The sequence below is a fragment of the Sinocyclocheilus anshuiensis genome, unplaced genomic scaffold, assembly GCF_001515605.1.
Source record: "Sinocyclocheilus anshuiensis isolate Anshui unplaced genomic scaffold, SAMN03320099.WGS_v1.1 scaffold150, whole genome shotgun sequence".
Lineage (NCBI taxonomy): Eukaryota > Metazoa > Chordata > Actinopteri > Cypriniformes > Cyprinidae > Sinocyclocheilus > Sinocyclocheilus anshuiensis.
In genome coordinates, this window is record NW_015546025.1 from 442,402 (window position 1) to 456,802 (window position 14,401).

The following is a 14,401-nucleotide window of genomic DNA, read 5'->3' on the forward strand; positions in this document are numbered from 1 at the left end:
TTTAGTAGTTTTACTAAGGGCACCCATCTCACATGAAATTGAACTATGTCAAATATTCTACCTGCCTTCCTGATATAAATTACTATACATTTGATATGGTAATTAATACTGAGACACTAATTTGGGCAAAAAGCACTAATGACTTGTTTAAGACTTGAATCTTAAAGCTGAGGACTTGCGACTCGACTTGCAACTCGACTTGCCTGTCTTGACTCAGGACTTGACTCAGGACTTGACTCAGGACTTGACTCAGGACTTGACTCAGGACTTGACTCAGGACTTGACTCAGGACTTGACTCAGGACTTGACTCAGGACTTGACTCAGGACTTGACTCCAAAGACTTGAGACTTACAAAACAATGACTTGGTCCCACCTCTGCCATTGACACTCCTAATTGAGATTATAGATAGAGTGTCAATGGTCCATTTGAGAGATAGGTGGCGGTAATGCACTTATAAGTCTGCGAGCCGCCGTAAAGCAAGAAGAAGAAGAAGACGAGTCACGTGCCGGCTGTTGAACGCGCTCAGGACAGTTCAGACATTGCAGTGCATCAGAGGTAAAAAACGATATAAATACTGTTCAGTTTCTTGCACAGACTGATTGTTTCGTGTCTTTACACATCAATGTATCGTCACGAGCCGCAGGGTTTAATTTGGTTTTGTTTGTGTATGTTTTATGACTCTCAAAGCCGTGATTCCCATTCACTTCCATTATATGACTGACAGACTGCAACGGTTTGACTTAAAAATCTTCGTTTGTGTTCTACTGAAGAAACAAAGTCACCTACATCTTGGATGTCCTGGGGGTAAGCAGATAAACATCACATTTTAATTTTTGGGTGAACTATCCCTTTAAGTGTTATCTGACATTATGAAGATGAATTTGTTCTGACAGTTTAACTCTGAGTTCTTGTCATATTTTATTACCATTTTCTAAACTATAGCGAATAAACTATGATAATGTGTGAAATGTTGAAGGTGTCTGAATAAATTTCAGTTTGACTGTAAACGTTTTTTTTTTCCTTTTACTTAAAAGTATCACAATTTCTACAAAAAATAGGCTACATTTCAACACTGATAATAATCAAATCAGTATATCAGAATAATTTCTGAAGGATCATGTGACACTGAAAACTGAAGAAATTATGTTGAAAATTCAGCTTTGCATCACAGGAATAAATTTCATTTTAAGATATATTTAAATATAAAACAGTTATTTTAAATATAAATAATATTTCACAATATTACAGTATTTTTTATAAAATAAATGCAGCCTTGCAAAATCTTACCGACCCCAAACGTCTGAATGGTAGTGTAGTGTGAAGGTTTTAACTGTTACCTTGTTGGACATGCGCTGGCAGTGCTGTTCAGTGGTGTGGATCAGCGTTTGGTCCAGATCCACCATCAGCACTAACTTCCTGTTCCTGTGAAGTCTTTGCTGGTCCTCTCGGCCAAGCTGCTCTGCTTGCTGCTCACAGAGACACAGGGACAAAACACACTGCGTTTCAACACCGGACACTGATGGACAAACCATTTTATGCACAACCACTTATTAAAGCCCCTTTGAAACCATCAAAAAAATACCAAACTCTCTGTATTTACATGCAAACGTCATTGTATAAAAGCAACACTCAAACAGGTAAAAAACCCAAAGTGTGTTAGATCATAATGCTTCCACGTATCATACTTAAATGTAAACTCTGCACGTTTTAAAATGATCGAAAATCGCTCTGTTTGTTTGAGCATCTTGACCAGCCCAACACAGCAATGCTGGCACAACCAAGAGTGTGCGTTTCGGACAGGACTATCTGTTTGCCTGACTAAGATGTGGCGTGTTTTAAACTACTGTCTGATGAATTACACGCGTTACTCATAAAGGTCCTCATTTACTTAACAGTGAAGTTCTTTTTCATTCTTCGCTTAGGAGAAAATTCAAAGCTTGAAATACAATTGCAGCAGTTTACGGTTAGTGATCATCTGAATTAAAATTAAATTAATATAGAAATATGCGCTGCAGGCTTTCCTCTCAATAGGGGTGTGTGATATTTATAGTCTATGATAATATCATAATTGCTGTTTTAATTATATGTGAGCTGACATTATCGAGTATGCCACTCACTTTGCAAAAAACAAAAACACACCTTGAGAGTCCAAAAGCATTCACTGGGTGATGAAGCCTATTAGAATACAGTTAGAATGCCCCTATAAAGCAAAAACTATCCGTGTATGAGTTTTGTTTTTTATACTCATAAGATATGACATAGTTAAATAAATAACATCACACAAGCAAGAGTGTCATGTGTTTAAAAGCCAGAGCAAAGTTTCCAAAAACGTTGCTTTGGCAAGCTGTTTTGAACTTCAGAAGCAAATTCAAAATGAAGTTCGTTTTGGCCTGATTTTGAATGAAATGACATCACACCAGTTCGTTCTTTGATTTCACTTGAAATATATAGGGGCCTCGCAATCCTCACAAGCGGCAAACTGCAGGCACTCACCTCAGAGCTGACCATCAGCTCGGGAACACTGTGCACCATGGAAACGGTCGCCGTAGAGATGGGCGCCTGCTGCTTGCCATTCTTGCTCTGTAGTCTGAAAACATAAGAGCATCTTCAGCACCATACAGTTACTCAAACACACTAGCAGAAATATCTCTAAGAGCCGAGACAAGTGAAAAACAGGGAAAAACAATAATAGCTTTTCTTGAATGGCTCTCGACAGACGTCTTTTCACTTTCTCATGTAAGAGGACAGAAATAATTCTGAACTGGAGACTGACAGCACAAAAGACAGATGGATATACTCACTGAGTTAAGTCCTGGCCACATTCGGCACACAAGCCCTTCATTACAACAGGATGGCTGCATTCTTCCACTTTTGCTATTACACTCCTGTTAAAAAGACAAAACAGTGTCGAAATAAACATAGCATTAATCAAATGCACTTCATCCATGTGCATAATGCTTGGGGAACAGTAGTCTATAAGCAGCATTATGGTGATATTTCAGGACTGGGAGAATGTATGCAAAGCTCTCCAAACTCCAGTGTAAGTGCAAACTAGGGCTGCGCAATTAGTCGAAAAACACGATTTCGAGCCTCCAACGATTATGAAAACACAATAATCGAGATGGAACGATTATTGCGCCCCATTCTGCCCCCTTTTTCCAGCGCTGTGCTTTCGTTCCTCCATAAAAGCCCAATTTCACGTGCAAATCAGTAAAATCATGCAACGTGACTTTTGCAAAATGGGACGTGCTTGATTTATAGAAATATATGTATTCATGTTTTTAAAAGCGTGAAAGAGAACTTGCGCTGCTCCTCAGGAAGATATATGCGCTCAGATACGGAACACAACACGGACGTGTATGGACCGCAAGCGCTGTGATTTGGCTGCTAGAACCCCTCCCTCCGTATGTATTTGAGTTTTGTGTGTGTTTATGTGCACTTTAATATATTTTAATGTTACACCTTCTTATATAAAATAAAACAAAGCAAAGAACAAGAGTTATCATTTATTATACTACTTTGCATTATACATCAGTAGTTGTCCGCAACAAAAAATGTTGATCTGCCGTGGTACAATTCCTTGTGCAGATTGAAAGTATGCCATCTTCTCCTGTTCCGTTGTGGTCTCCTTTTTGTAGTTTTAAATAATGATTTGATATTTATTTGCCGCCGTCACGGCTATAATGCTTCTCTGACGAGACGCTTCTTCTTCGGCTTTTGCTGTGGTACTGCGGGTTACACCAGCAACATGCCTGTGGACACTGCTGACTAGCGGTTTGCATGTGTACTGCACGTTGACGCGGACAACGACGCAGAAGTATAAATGAAAACTGATGCATAGCCTACGGCGTAAAGGCTACGGCGTAGGTCCGACGCAGAAGTATAAATCAGCCTTAAGCGGTGAAATACATGCAAAAATGTGTCAAAATGCGGCGCTTAATGATTATTAATGTATACCTTCGTCGGTCATGTAATAAATAAACGTAAAGAGTTGAGAATTAATATACGCGTGTAACGGTAAATTGGATCACATGCCCGTGGACACTGCTGACTAGCGGTTTGCATGTGTACTGCACGTTGACGTGGACAACGACGCAGAAGTATAAATGAAAACTGACGCATAGCCTACGGCGTAAAGGCTACAGCGTAGGTCCGACGCAGAAGTATAAATCAGCCTTAAGCGGTGAAATACATGCAAAAATGTGTCAAAATGCGGCGCTTAATGATTATTAATGTATACCTTCGTCGGTCATGTAATAAATAAACGTAAAGAGTTGAGAATTAATATACGCGTGTAACGGTAAATTGGATCCGTGCGGCTCTTAAAGTGACAGCGGGCTATTTTCCATATATTTGATATGTATCACTATCTTTAAATAAATCACTCATATAAAGTTTTGGTCATATGGCCCCCTCATAATCTTGTTAAATAATCGTGATTACAATATTGACCAAAATAATAGTGATTATGATTTTTACTAGGAATGTAACGATTCACTCAACTCACAATTCGATTCACGATTTTGATTTCACGATTCGATTCACGATTTTTTTTTTTTTACAAAATGAGATTTAAGACAAATTATAAATTAAATGTGTCCTTTTATTATTGCTTGGACAAAATACTGCATGTTTCTTTGTGAACAGTTTTGTGAAACTATGCATAAAAAATATCTGCATGAAACAGAAACAGCAGACGAGCTGAATGAGACGCAGATTCACTCTCTGCCAGCAGGTGGCGCTTAAAGCGTTTCCTTGGTTTCCGCTGTAAACAAAGCAGCACTGCACTTATGAACTTTAATATGCATTAGACAGAAGCAAGAGGAAAAGAAAAAATACCATCTAAACTTTTCTAAAGACAGTAAGTTCCCCTCAGAAGTACATTCATATAAACTCCTACCCCTAATTGAATCGATTTGTTTAGCATCTCAACCGATTTGAATCGTCACATATTTAAATCGATTTTCAACCGGCTCGCGGTTAATCGTTACATCCCTAATTTTTACCATAATCAAGCAGCCCTAGTGCAAACTGCCTTTTTTTGACAAACAAGCTCATTTTCAGTTGACAAACAAAACATTTGAGCAATTAGTAATGCATGCAGCACCCTCTACTGTTAAAGACTGCAAAAAAGCATGCATTAACGACACTGCCATTAAAATAACTGAGTAGTGCAGTTTTCTTTCCTCTGCTGACATATTTTCTAATGAAACACAGGTTCAGACATATTGAAGGGTTTGTCTCTTTTATTTTTTTAAACACCCAATAGGCATAATTTACATCACACCCATAATTTGCTAATTGCTAGTCGGTCGTAAACAGTATTGTAATGACAGCTCCCTGAATTGTGATGTTGAATTTTTGGTTAATAATATTGGTTTTGACCAACTATTTTATACATACATGCAGATGCTTTAAAGGGGTCATATGATGCGATTTCAAGTTTTCCTTTCTCTTTGGAGTGTTACAAGCTGATTGTGCATAGATAAGATCCCTGAAGTTGCAAAGACTAAAGTCTCAAACCCAAAGAGATATTCTTTATCAAAGTTAAGACTCTGCCACGCCCCCCTAAAACGGCTCGTTCTAACACGCCCCCACATATCTACCTCACTATGTGGAAATATTTGCATAACGCCGCCCAAATGTGCACGCAAAGAAAGAAGGCGTGGTTTCAGTAACCGCAGTTAGTGTTGAAGCAGCCATGTCAGGGAGACGCTGTTTGTTTCTAGGCGAAAGCAAAAGCACTTTATTTGGCCTTCCGGAAGTAGATGCATTTAGGAATCTTTAAGATTACTTACAACAGAACAGCAATGCATTTTATGGACGACCGTTTCGTGAACCTAGGAGAGGAGGTAATTCTGACTTTGCTATGACAATCTGGCGCTTCTGAATCAGCTACTGTTTTGTTATTAGTTTAAGTATTTGCTATTGACTGTTCAAATGCGGAGTTTTGCGCATCATGTGTGTGTGTGCGTGAGCGAGCGAGCGAAGCAGACTGCGCTTTTCGGAAGGAGGGACTTTGTAGAAACGAAGCGTTTGAGAGAGGCGGGGCATAGAGGACCTACAATAATGTACAGTATTTGAAAAATAATGTGTTTTTTGAACATTAAAGCATGTCAACATATTCTGTTACACCAAATACACAAAATAATTATCTTTAAAAAAAGCATCATATGACCCCTTTAATAACCCTCCTCTCACATTTCCAGAAGGAATTAGAGATCTTCTTCAAATCCATAAAAGTTATGCATCACAATAAGCCCTTAAGCTGTATAATCTTTTGGAGATCTAATTTGATGATTAACCCCCTTGTGTAAGATTTTAGATATACCTTATTGTTTATTTTATAGTTTTTTTTAAAGTAGTTTTGCTACTTGGATTTGTTGAAATAGTTTAGTGTTTATTGAAGCATGTTTATCATTCAAGCAATAATTTGTTTTTTTTTTAATGTCGTTCTAATGACATTCTTTTAATCTAATACAGGGTTTCTGCAGGTTTTATGAAGGTACTTTTAAGACTTTTAAAAAACATTTTAAAGGGATAGTTCACCCTAAAATTAAAATTACTCCATGATTTACTCAAGGCATCCTAGGTGTTATATGATTTTTTTCTTTCAGACGAATACAATCGGAGTTACATTAAAAAATGTCCTGACTCCGGTGAGAATATGCAAGTCTTGCGAGAACCAAGTTTTGTTTACAGCAAAGGAAAACCAGTCTCCTCTTGGCGTATATCAAAATCCTCCAATATTTTTCTTTACAAATCCTCGTTGTTGTACTTGTAATTCATGACCAGTGTTTTGTTTCGCTCTCTCCTCTGTGCTTCTGTGTTCGTCACTTCTCACCGGAGCTTACGCCTACGTCATCCACCAGAACGCCACTCTCTCGTGAACGCATGTACGACAGTTACCGGAAGCTAGAGATTACGGTTTATAAAGTTTTAAATAAGGATATTTTTCTTACAAAAATGCATCGATTCTCTTCAGGAGGCCTTTATTAACCCCCGGAGCTGTGTGGGACACTTTTTATGATGGATGGATGCACTTTTTTGGACTTCTATTGGACTCAACAGCCATTCACTGCCATTATAAAGCTTGGAAGAGCCAGGACATTTTTTTATATAACTCTGATTGTATTCGTCTGAAAGAAGAAATTCATATACACCTAGGATGGCTTGAGGGTGAGTAAATCATGGGGTAATTTTCATTTTTGGCGGAACTATCCCTTTAAGGTATAAATTGAATACAACTCCCAACAGATCTCCATTCATTTTTTTTATTAATTTTACAAAAAAAAAAACCTTAAGGCTTGAATCTTGAATAGCTCTGTTGTGGAAATAGCTTTTACTGTACCTTCTGAACACACTGCAAAAAAGTGATGTTTTTCATCAGTATTTTTGTCTTGTTTTCATGTGCAAATGTCCAAAATTTCTTAAATCAAGATGCACTTACTTCCTAGAACCAAAATTAAGTGAGTTTATGATTAAAACAAGAACAAATATCTGCCAATGTCAATGTAATCCAACTTAAATCAACTTAATTCAAAGGGAAAAAGCCCAAACCCCATTGACAGATATTTGTCTTTGTTTTATGCCTACATTTTGTTTTTTGTTTTGTTGTAATTTGCTCTTAAATTCAATGTGCATCTCAAGAAAATGTATCTTGATTTAAGGATGTTTCGATATTTGTATGGGGAACAAAAATCATTGCAGTGTATTCAACATTTAATGGCAAGACTTTATGAATTTAAGACTTTCTGCTCCTATTTAAGATCCTTTTAGGCTTTAATTTATGGAAGGCGAATTAACACTTTTTAAGACCTGCAATAAACATGGCCAAACATTCACAAAACTCTCATTTAAATATCGGAGGTCTTTAATCCCACAGCATTTCTGCAACAAACCTGCTGGTGGACAAGTAAACATTAGGGTATCATGTGGAAAGACGATAACGATTGAATCAGACACGCGTTCAACAACACGCCTTCTGTCCAAAGCCCCGCCCTCCACATACTTGTCAGCCAATCCGAAGCCAGCAAAGCACAGCGCACGAATTGATCAACATGCAGAGAGCGTTTCTGATTGGCTAAAAAGAGCGGGCCGCTCCCCCAACTCTAGTTTTGCTGTTAACAGAGCTTAAGGCTAATAGAGCTCATCTCTCAAAATACATTTCAGTGATATCTGGCTGGTAATATGAACACTTCATGTGTGATATTACAGCAACCACCTGCAACGCCTTCACATGCCATTAAACGTGTTTATTCCGGGCGCGTGGGAGTTAGCTTAGCGTGAGCACGCTCAGCTAATAAGCAAGTAACGGACAACGACTTGTCAGCCGTTAAAGCGCCGGTGAGAGCGCGTCTTACCCGGGCGCGATGACCTGTCCGAGCTGACAGCACAGCTCCCGCACAGCTCCAGCGCGGTCTGACTTCAGCTTCCTCTCGGCCGCTCTGGACTCGCTCTCGGCGGCGATTGGCGCGCAAACCGCGATGACGGAGTCGACGTTGACCAGAGCTCCGGGCTTCACCTTCCACTCGAGCAGCCGCAGCGGACGCTCTCCCGCAGGGCAGCGGACCTCCGTCACCCGCGCCGCGGGGCCCTCCGCTGCCGCTCCACCGCCGGAGTCCGCGGGCTCCGCCATCAGCGCTTTAAAGCGCACCAAGCGTTCGATGAGAGTTAATGAAAGGAGTAAAAACAACAACACTGAGGCGCGCAGCGATGAAAATGAGCTGTAATGCAGGACAGGCTGAGGCGCAGGTTCACTCTTCCCGCCCGTAAACAGGAAACACAAGGCTGCAGCACGAGCGCGAGTCGTTCCACTTCCGGGAGACTTCTTCTTCTTCTTTTAAATTTAATGGCGGTTGGCAAACCAACTTAAATGGTGCATTCCCGCCACCTACTGGATAGGAGTGTGGAGCGCATAATGATTGGAAGTTTGAGAACTATAGCCAAAAACAAAACAAAAATACAACGCCAATTATTCCCGCTTTATTTACTACAACTGTATCCTAAATTCAATTGATCAGTCTTGCTTCTTTTAAGAAAATAATTAATTCATGAAATATTCTTGATTGCTTTGGGCCATTTCCTAACAGAACCTGAAGTGACAAATTATTTATTCCGAATGATCCTAAAGCTTGAATTAGTTGAAATCTTGCTCAGCGCTCCAGTCACAATCCAGCTGTCGCCAACCGCAAAACAGCTACCACATGCACCTCGGTCAGCGGATCAAGCCGTCCATCTTCCGGGAGACGTTAATAACGCTCTTCATTTAAAATACAAATATCAGAGTACAATCTGTAGTTCATAATAATAAAAATAACAATTATATACTTAAACAGTAATAATAATCATATTTTATATAAATATTTAAAAAGTTGTAAAAAAATAATAATAATAATACTAAATATTTACAGTCACATCAAACTGGAAACTCTGGTCAGTGGGTATATTTTCACTGTTTTTGACAAGATTGGGTTTCAAATCTTGAATTTCAGAGAGGAAAATGCATCTGTTATATATTTCATCTTTACGTGTACGCATTTCGCAGACTCTTCTATACAAATATGGCTGTTTTTTCTGTATTAGCTTTTTGCAATTATTATCAGAAGAAGAGAAACACGTGACATTATATCGACATATGGCATGCAACAGTACATTAGAACAAAACTCTCTGAACGTGTGCGGGGGACACGCAATTGAGACGTTAAAAATAATAATAATAAATAAAATACATGAAAACAATCAAATAAGTTAATTACATTTAATACAATTTTAATCTTTTACCTCTTTGTTTGTTTCAGATGGGGGAGGCTTGCAGTGCTTTGTACTTTTAATCATAAATAGACTATATAGACGTGTTGCCATATTGCATAGTTGTGATAATCCAAATATTATTAATATTCTCAAACACTGGAGGGAGTAACACCAAAGTAAAAAATAAAAATAAATGTTGTCAAGCCTTGAATCTCTATACAAATTCATCTCACTTACGTTTCATTTTTTAATTTAAGTTTATTTTAGTTTACGTTTATATTATTTATGTATGTTTGTAGTTGTTTTTATTATATTTAATTCGTTCATTTGCTTGTTTGCATACTTATTTAGTTATTTATTTATTATGTAATTCTCCAACTTGCCTCGCTTTAATTATTTACTGTCACTTTAATTAAAGACACACACTCCGCATTTCACATAAACATGTTTTTATTTTGTTTTTGTTTTTCTGTATATTAATATTATTACTTAGTTGTTTATCGAATTCGATTGCTCAAGTTATTCCAAAAGCACAATAATATTTGGATGTGCTGTTAGAGGGGAGCACCGTAGATATGCATAGCTAGGTTCCCCATTAGCAACTGCCGTCCGCCATATTGGAACGGTCACCGCAGGTCACATGATCCTTCAGAAACCAGTATATATGCTGATTTGATGTGACACTGAAGACTGGAGTAATGATGCTGAAAAAATGTCAGATTTGATAACGGCAAAATAAATTACATTTCGAAATATATAAAAGTAGAAAACAATTATTTTAAATTGTAATAATATTTCACAATATTAGTTTTACTGTATTTCTGATCAAATAAATGCAGCCTTGGTGAACATAAAAGATTTCTTTCAAAAATAAGAATGTTACAGACCCCAAAGTTAATATAAATTAACCTTAACATAAATTCTGAAGATGCAAGTATGTTTTTATACATCTGAATTAATATATATCGTGTATGAATGAATATATATATATATATATACACACACACATATATATATATATATATATCGTGTGTGTGTGTGTGTGTTTGTGTGCGTGTTTGTGTGTATTTGTTGGTGTGTGTGTTTGTTTGTGTGTTTGTGTGTGTGTGTGTGTGTGTGTGTGTGTATTTATTTATATATAATATAATATATAATGGCTATGTATAAGTTATGTATTAAACACCTAAATATATTTTATATATTATAAAATAATGTTTGGATATAGTACAAAAATTCATTCAGTAATTTGATGTTATCATCTCATTGGTTTGTCCCAGAATACTTCCTGTTCAGTGAGATGCTGCTGCAGCGGCTGATCAACATGTGGGATCTGGGTAACATCCTGACGCGAGAGGAGACGTCCTACATGTGTGACATGGCCGTGAACCGCTTTGATAAGATCATGCAGGTGCTGAAGTCCATGCTGCTGGTCTTCAGGAACATCAACACCGTCTGCTGCATCAGCATCACTCTGGGAGCTCCAGTCGACCGCTACTTCATCATGGCCAAGTGGTAGGAGACGTGAAACGACTAGTACATGGTTCCAGTTCACCACATTTGTAGAGGCTCCACTGACTGAACACTGACTAATAACTTCTGCCCCATGTACATTTTTGTGTTTATAGTTAAGGTAAGAATTGTGCTGCTGCTCACCCTTCATCATTTGAGTGAAGTGTGTGTGTTTCAGTGCTGTGAGGGGACGGGGCAGAGCTCAGGCCGACGACACCAGGATGCTGTCCACACTGTCTGTCTTCCACTGGCTCTGCTCCTTCTGGGAAAGCATCACGTTTGAATTCACTTTAAGGTGAGGACACTAATCAGATTCATTTTTTCCCCCTAAATTCCATTTTATTTCTTCCCAAATACTGTTTTTTTTTTCATTCTAATTTTTGTGAATTTTGTTTAGATGGTTAAATAAAATTTTACTTATTAAAAAGTCTTATGCAATTTAACAACCTATCAAAAGTTTAACAAAAAATACATTTTTAGGGCCCTAAAAAAATCTGTTTCCATTTAATTTTTCACAAATTCAGTGTCGTGTTCAAAATTTCCATTTTAATGGTTTAATTCAATTTTAATCAGAAAAATGTCTAATCAACAGAACACATGAAACATTTTAATCATTTACTTAAAATAATAGGGCCCTATGATATTTTTTATTTATACATTTTTTCAGAAATTCTATGTTGTACTTTTTTTTTTTCTGGATTTATGATTTAATGCACATTTATCATCAAAACTTGTGGTAAACAAATGAAGGCTTGAAATGGCAACAATTTAATTAATTTTTAAAATGTAAATAAAAACAATTATTTTTTTTCAGAAAACAGTGCTTTGCTGTTAAAATTAAATAAAATTGAGATATTCCTTAAAAAATAAAGTTTTAACATTTTCTTTATTATTAGTTTGAGATGTACATTCTAAAGTACAATAGTGATATATTTGTCTAAATGTCTAAATAAATTTGTCTAAATAAAGTTAAATGGAACGTTCACTTTTTCTGGATTGTAGTGTAGCTCTTTGAGTTTCTGTGTATCTTGACGAGTTTATATCAGATGAAGTGATGGAATGCTGGTCAAATTCCGTGACATTCCATTTTTATGACTGGATTCTGGATTTTCAGCATTGCAGAAATCATAGGGCCCTGTGACACTCATCTCAACAGCAGATTAAACTAACATTTAAACATGAATCAAGCTTGCGGTTTTAGCCCGTTCTTGCCTTGCATGTGTGTAATATGCGTGGAATGGTCTCTCACACGTCTTTTTAATCAGTCATTGTGTTCCTCCAGGTCAGAGAAGGTGCTCATGAGCGTGACTCGCTCTCTGCTGCAGTCTCATCATTCACGCTGGAGCAGGACGTGTATCAGTATCTGAAGTGAAGCGCTGTCCTCTGAGCCTGTGGTTTTACTCATGCTGCGTGTGGCTTTGTGCTCAGAGCTTGAGCTTCCAGGAACCTCTCACAGTCTCTCTCTCCCCCCGTCTGTGTTGCTTTTCTCTGAAATATGTGCTGGAGAGCTGCATTTCACAGAAAGCCGAGCACGTTTTAATTGAGCTTTTATCAATAATGATATTCTGGCATTTAAAAGACTTGTTTCATTCAAGACACTGAGCTACTTTAGTTTCTTCTGTAGGCCTCAGTTTGAAACACTAAAATGATTCATGATGATCATTTCATGGTGGCAATAATAATAATATTGCAATGAAGATGCTAGAAACCTTTTTCCTGGTTATATTTAAAAATTGTGCCATTTTATTTTGTATTTTTATGGATTTCAGTGATTATTATGCAGTAGGAAACATTTATACACTTCTTATTGTCAGAATTGGATGTGTAATCTCCAATGCAATTATTCTGAATATAAATCATTTTATGTTTCATTTGTTCTGAGTCCAAACTCTCCAGGCTCTCTTTTCTCCTGAAATCTGTTACGTTTGAAATGCTTAAAGTCAGCATGGACCAAAAATTAATCAATTTTGTAAATCAAACTTATTGAGAACAATTCAGCCATGTATTTGTGTTTTTTTGTGGCCTCATAATGTTTAGTCAAACTGTCAAAGCTTGATCTTGTGCAATATCAGACTTTCCTCTGGTGACGTATGTCAGACTTCTCCAATAATTTATCTGCTTAACCCTGCTCCTCCATTATCGGCTGTGAGCTCATATTCATTGAGTGCAACAGCCACATCTCAAAATCCAATCAACAACCAAAGGATAATCTCCGCCCTACAGGTTTTTTTTTTCTTTTTCAATAAACTTACACTCGCTTAAATCAAAATACAGAAGAAACGGTCTGTCACTATTTTATGCAGAAAACAAACAAGAAAAACCAAACCATGTCTCTCTCACGCTTCCCTTATGAGCACTGCCAAAACAATGACATGGTTTATGGATTACAGTGTTATTCTTGTGACAGTTCAGTGTTTTGATCAGGAAAGCGTGAGAGAAAACGGCTTCTCTCTAGTTGTGTCCTGCTGCACTCAGAGAACGATCTGTGACAGACGTAAAGAATAATGACACTGAATGCATTAGAGTATCACCATGTTTGTTCTGGATGTCAACATGCAATACACATTCAATATTTTTTTTTACAAAATATTCTAAGAAATGTAACACCCTTTATTGCATTTCCTTCTTACTGTCAACAAAAAAACAGCATGACTTTGTAGTTTCTACATTTTCTATCAAAACATTGAAATACAAAACGGAGGATCATCAGGTGAGCAAATACACCGAGTGCGAGCAGCAGCTCTTCAGAAGTGAGCAGTTACTCTCTCAACCTCCAGAAGATCATCCAAGATCTGCAACAAACAGAAAAGCAGAAACGCTCATGAACAGGAAGATTTCAGCTGTCACAGCAGGTCAGCATTTCTCCAAAGGTAATTAATGTGATATCTGATTAAAGTAGAATTAAACAACAGTTCTGGTCCACTCATTTGATTGGTCAAGAGGAATACAGCGAGTGCTGACATTTATGCTGCCTTCACATGCCATGAGAGTTATGAATACTGAGTTTCCTAGCTATGGTTATTATTGTTAACTAAAACTAGAAAAAAAATTAAAAATTCCTTACTAATAATACGTTAATTGAAATACAATAATGTGTATATATATATATATATATATATATATACTGTATGTTTATA

The 14,401-nt window shown here is 37.3% G+C and overlaps 3 protein-coding genes across 5 annotated transcripts in view; 1 reads left to right on the top strand and 2 right to left on the bottom strand.

Annotated features, from left to right (window-relative positions):
- LOC107698650 (RNA polymerase II subunit A C-terminal domain phosphatase-like) overlaps window positions 1-8,995 on the bottom strand; it is a 127,008-nt gene extending 118,013 nt beyond the window's left edge. Inside the window, exons 1-4 of the mRNA XM_016499722.1 lie at window positions 8,366-8,995; window positions 2,804-2,887; window positions 2,496-2,589; window positions 1,340-1,468 (exon numbers count right to left, since the gene is read on the bottom strand). Of these exons, the coding sequence (XP_016355208.1) occupies window positions 1,340-1,468; window positions 2,496-2,589; window positions 2,804-2,887; window positions 8,366-8,640 (582 nt within the window). The 5' untranslated portion in view covers window positions 8,641-8,995. The remainder of the gene's footprint in view (window positions 1-1,339; window positions 1,469-2,495; window positions 2,590-2,803; window positions 2,888-8,365) is intronic.
- A 2,096-nt stretch (window positions 8,996-11,091) lies between these two features.
- On the top strand, window positions 11,092-12,865 carry LOC107698639 (uncharacterized aarF domain-containing protein kinase 5-like). 3 transcript variants are annotated; one of them, XM_016499698.1, is made up of 3 exons: window positions 11,092-11,267; window positions 11,443-11,559; window positions 12,530-12,865. In XM_016499698.1, the coding sequence occupies exons 1-3, from the start codon at window positions 11,122-11,124 to the stop codon at window positions 12,564-12,566; spliced, it is 300 nt and encodes a 99-aa protein (XP_016355184.1). In that variant the 5' UTR covers window positions 11,092-11,121; the 3' UTR covers window positions 12,567-12,865. The 3 variants fall into 3 exon arrangements, 2 of the variants coding, with proteins under 2 accessions (XP_016355184.1, XP_016355183.1); XM_016499697.1 differs by having other exon boundaries at window positions 12,547-12,865; XR_001635368.1 differs by lacking the exon at window positions 12,530-12,865 and having other exon boundaries at window positions 11,381-11,553.
- A 640-nt stretch (window positions 12,866-13,505) lies between these two features.
- The window catches only part of cpsf1 (cleavage and polyadenylation specific factor 1), a 21,458-nt gene continuing 20,562 nt past the window's right edge, over window positions 13,506-14,401 (bottom strand). Inside the window, exon 36 of the mRNA XM_016499693.1 lies at window positions 13,506-14,056. Coding sequence (XP_016355179.1) covers window positions 14,009-14,056 — 48 coding nt within the window. The 3' untranslated portion in view covers window positions 13,506-14,008. The remainder of the gene's footprint in view (window positions 14,057-14,401) is intronic.

Excerpts from the sequence above, each read along its gene's own strand:
- LOC107698639 (XM_016499697.1), top strand. The coding sequence starts at position 11,122 with ATGTGTGACATGGCCGTGAACCGCTTTGATAAGATCATGCAGGTGCTG. Across the intron at positions 11,268-11,442 it reads TACTTCATCATGGCCAAGTG|TGCTGTGAGGGGACGGGGCA; the intron begins GTAGGAGACGTG and ends TGTGTGTTTCAG. Across the intron at positions 11,560-12,546 it reads ACGTTTGAATTCACTTTAAG|GTCAGAGAAGGTGCTCATGA; the intron begins GTGAGGACACTA and ends GTGTTCCTCCAG.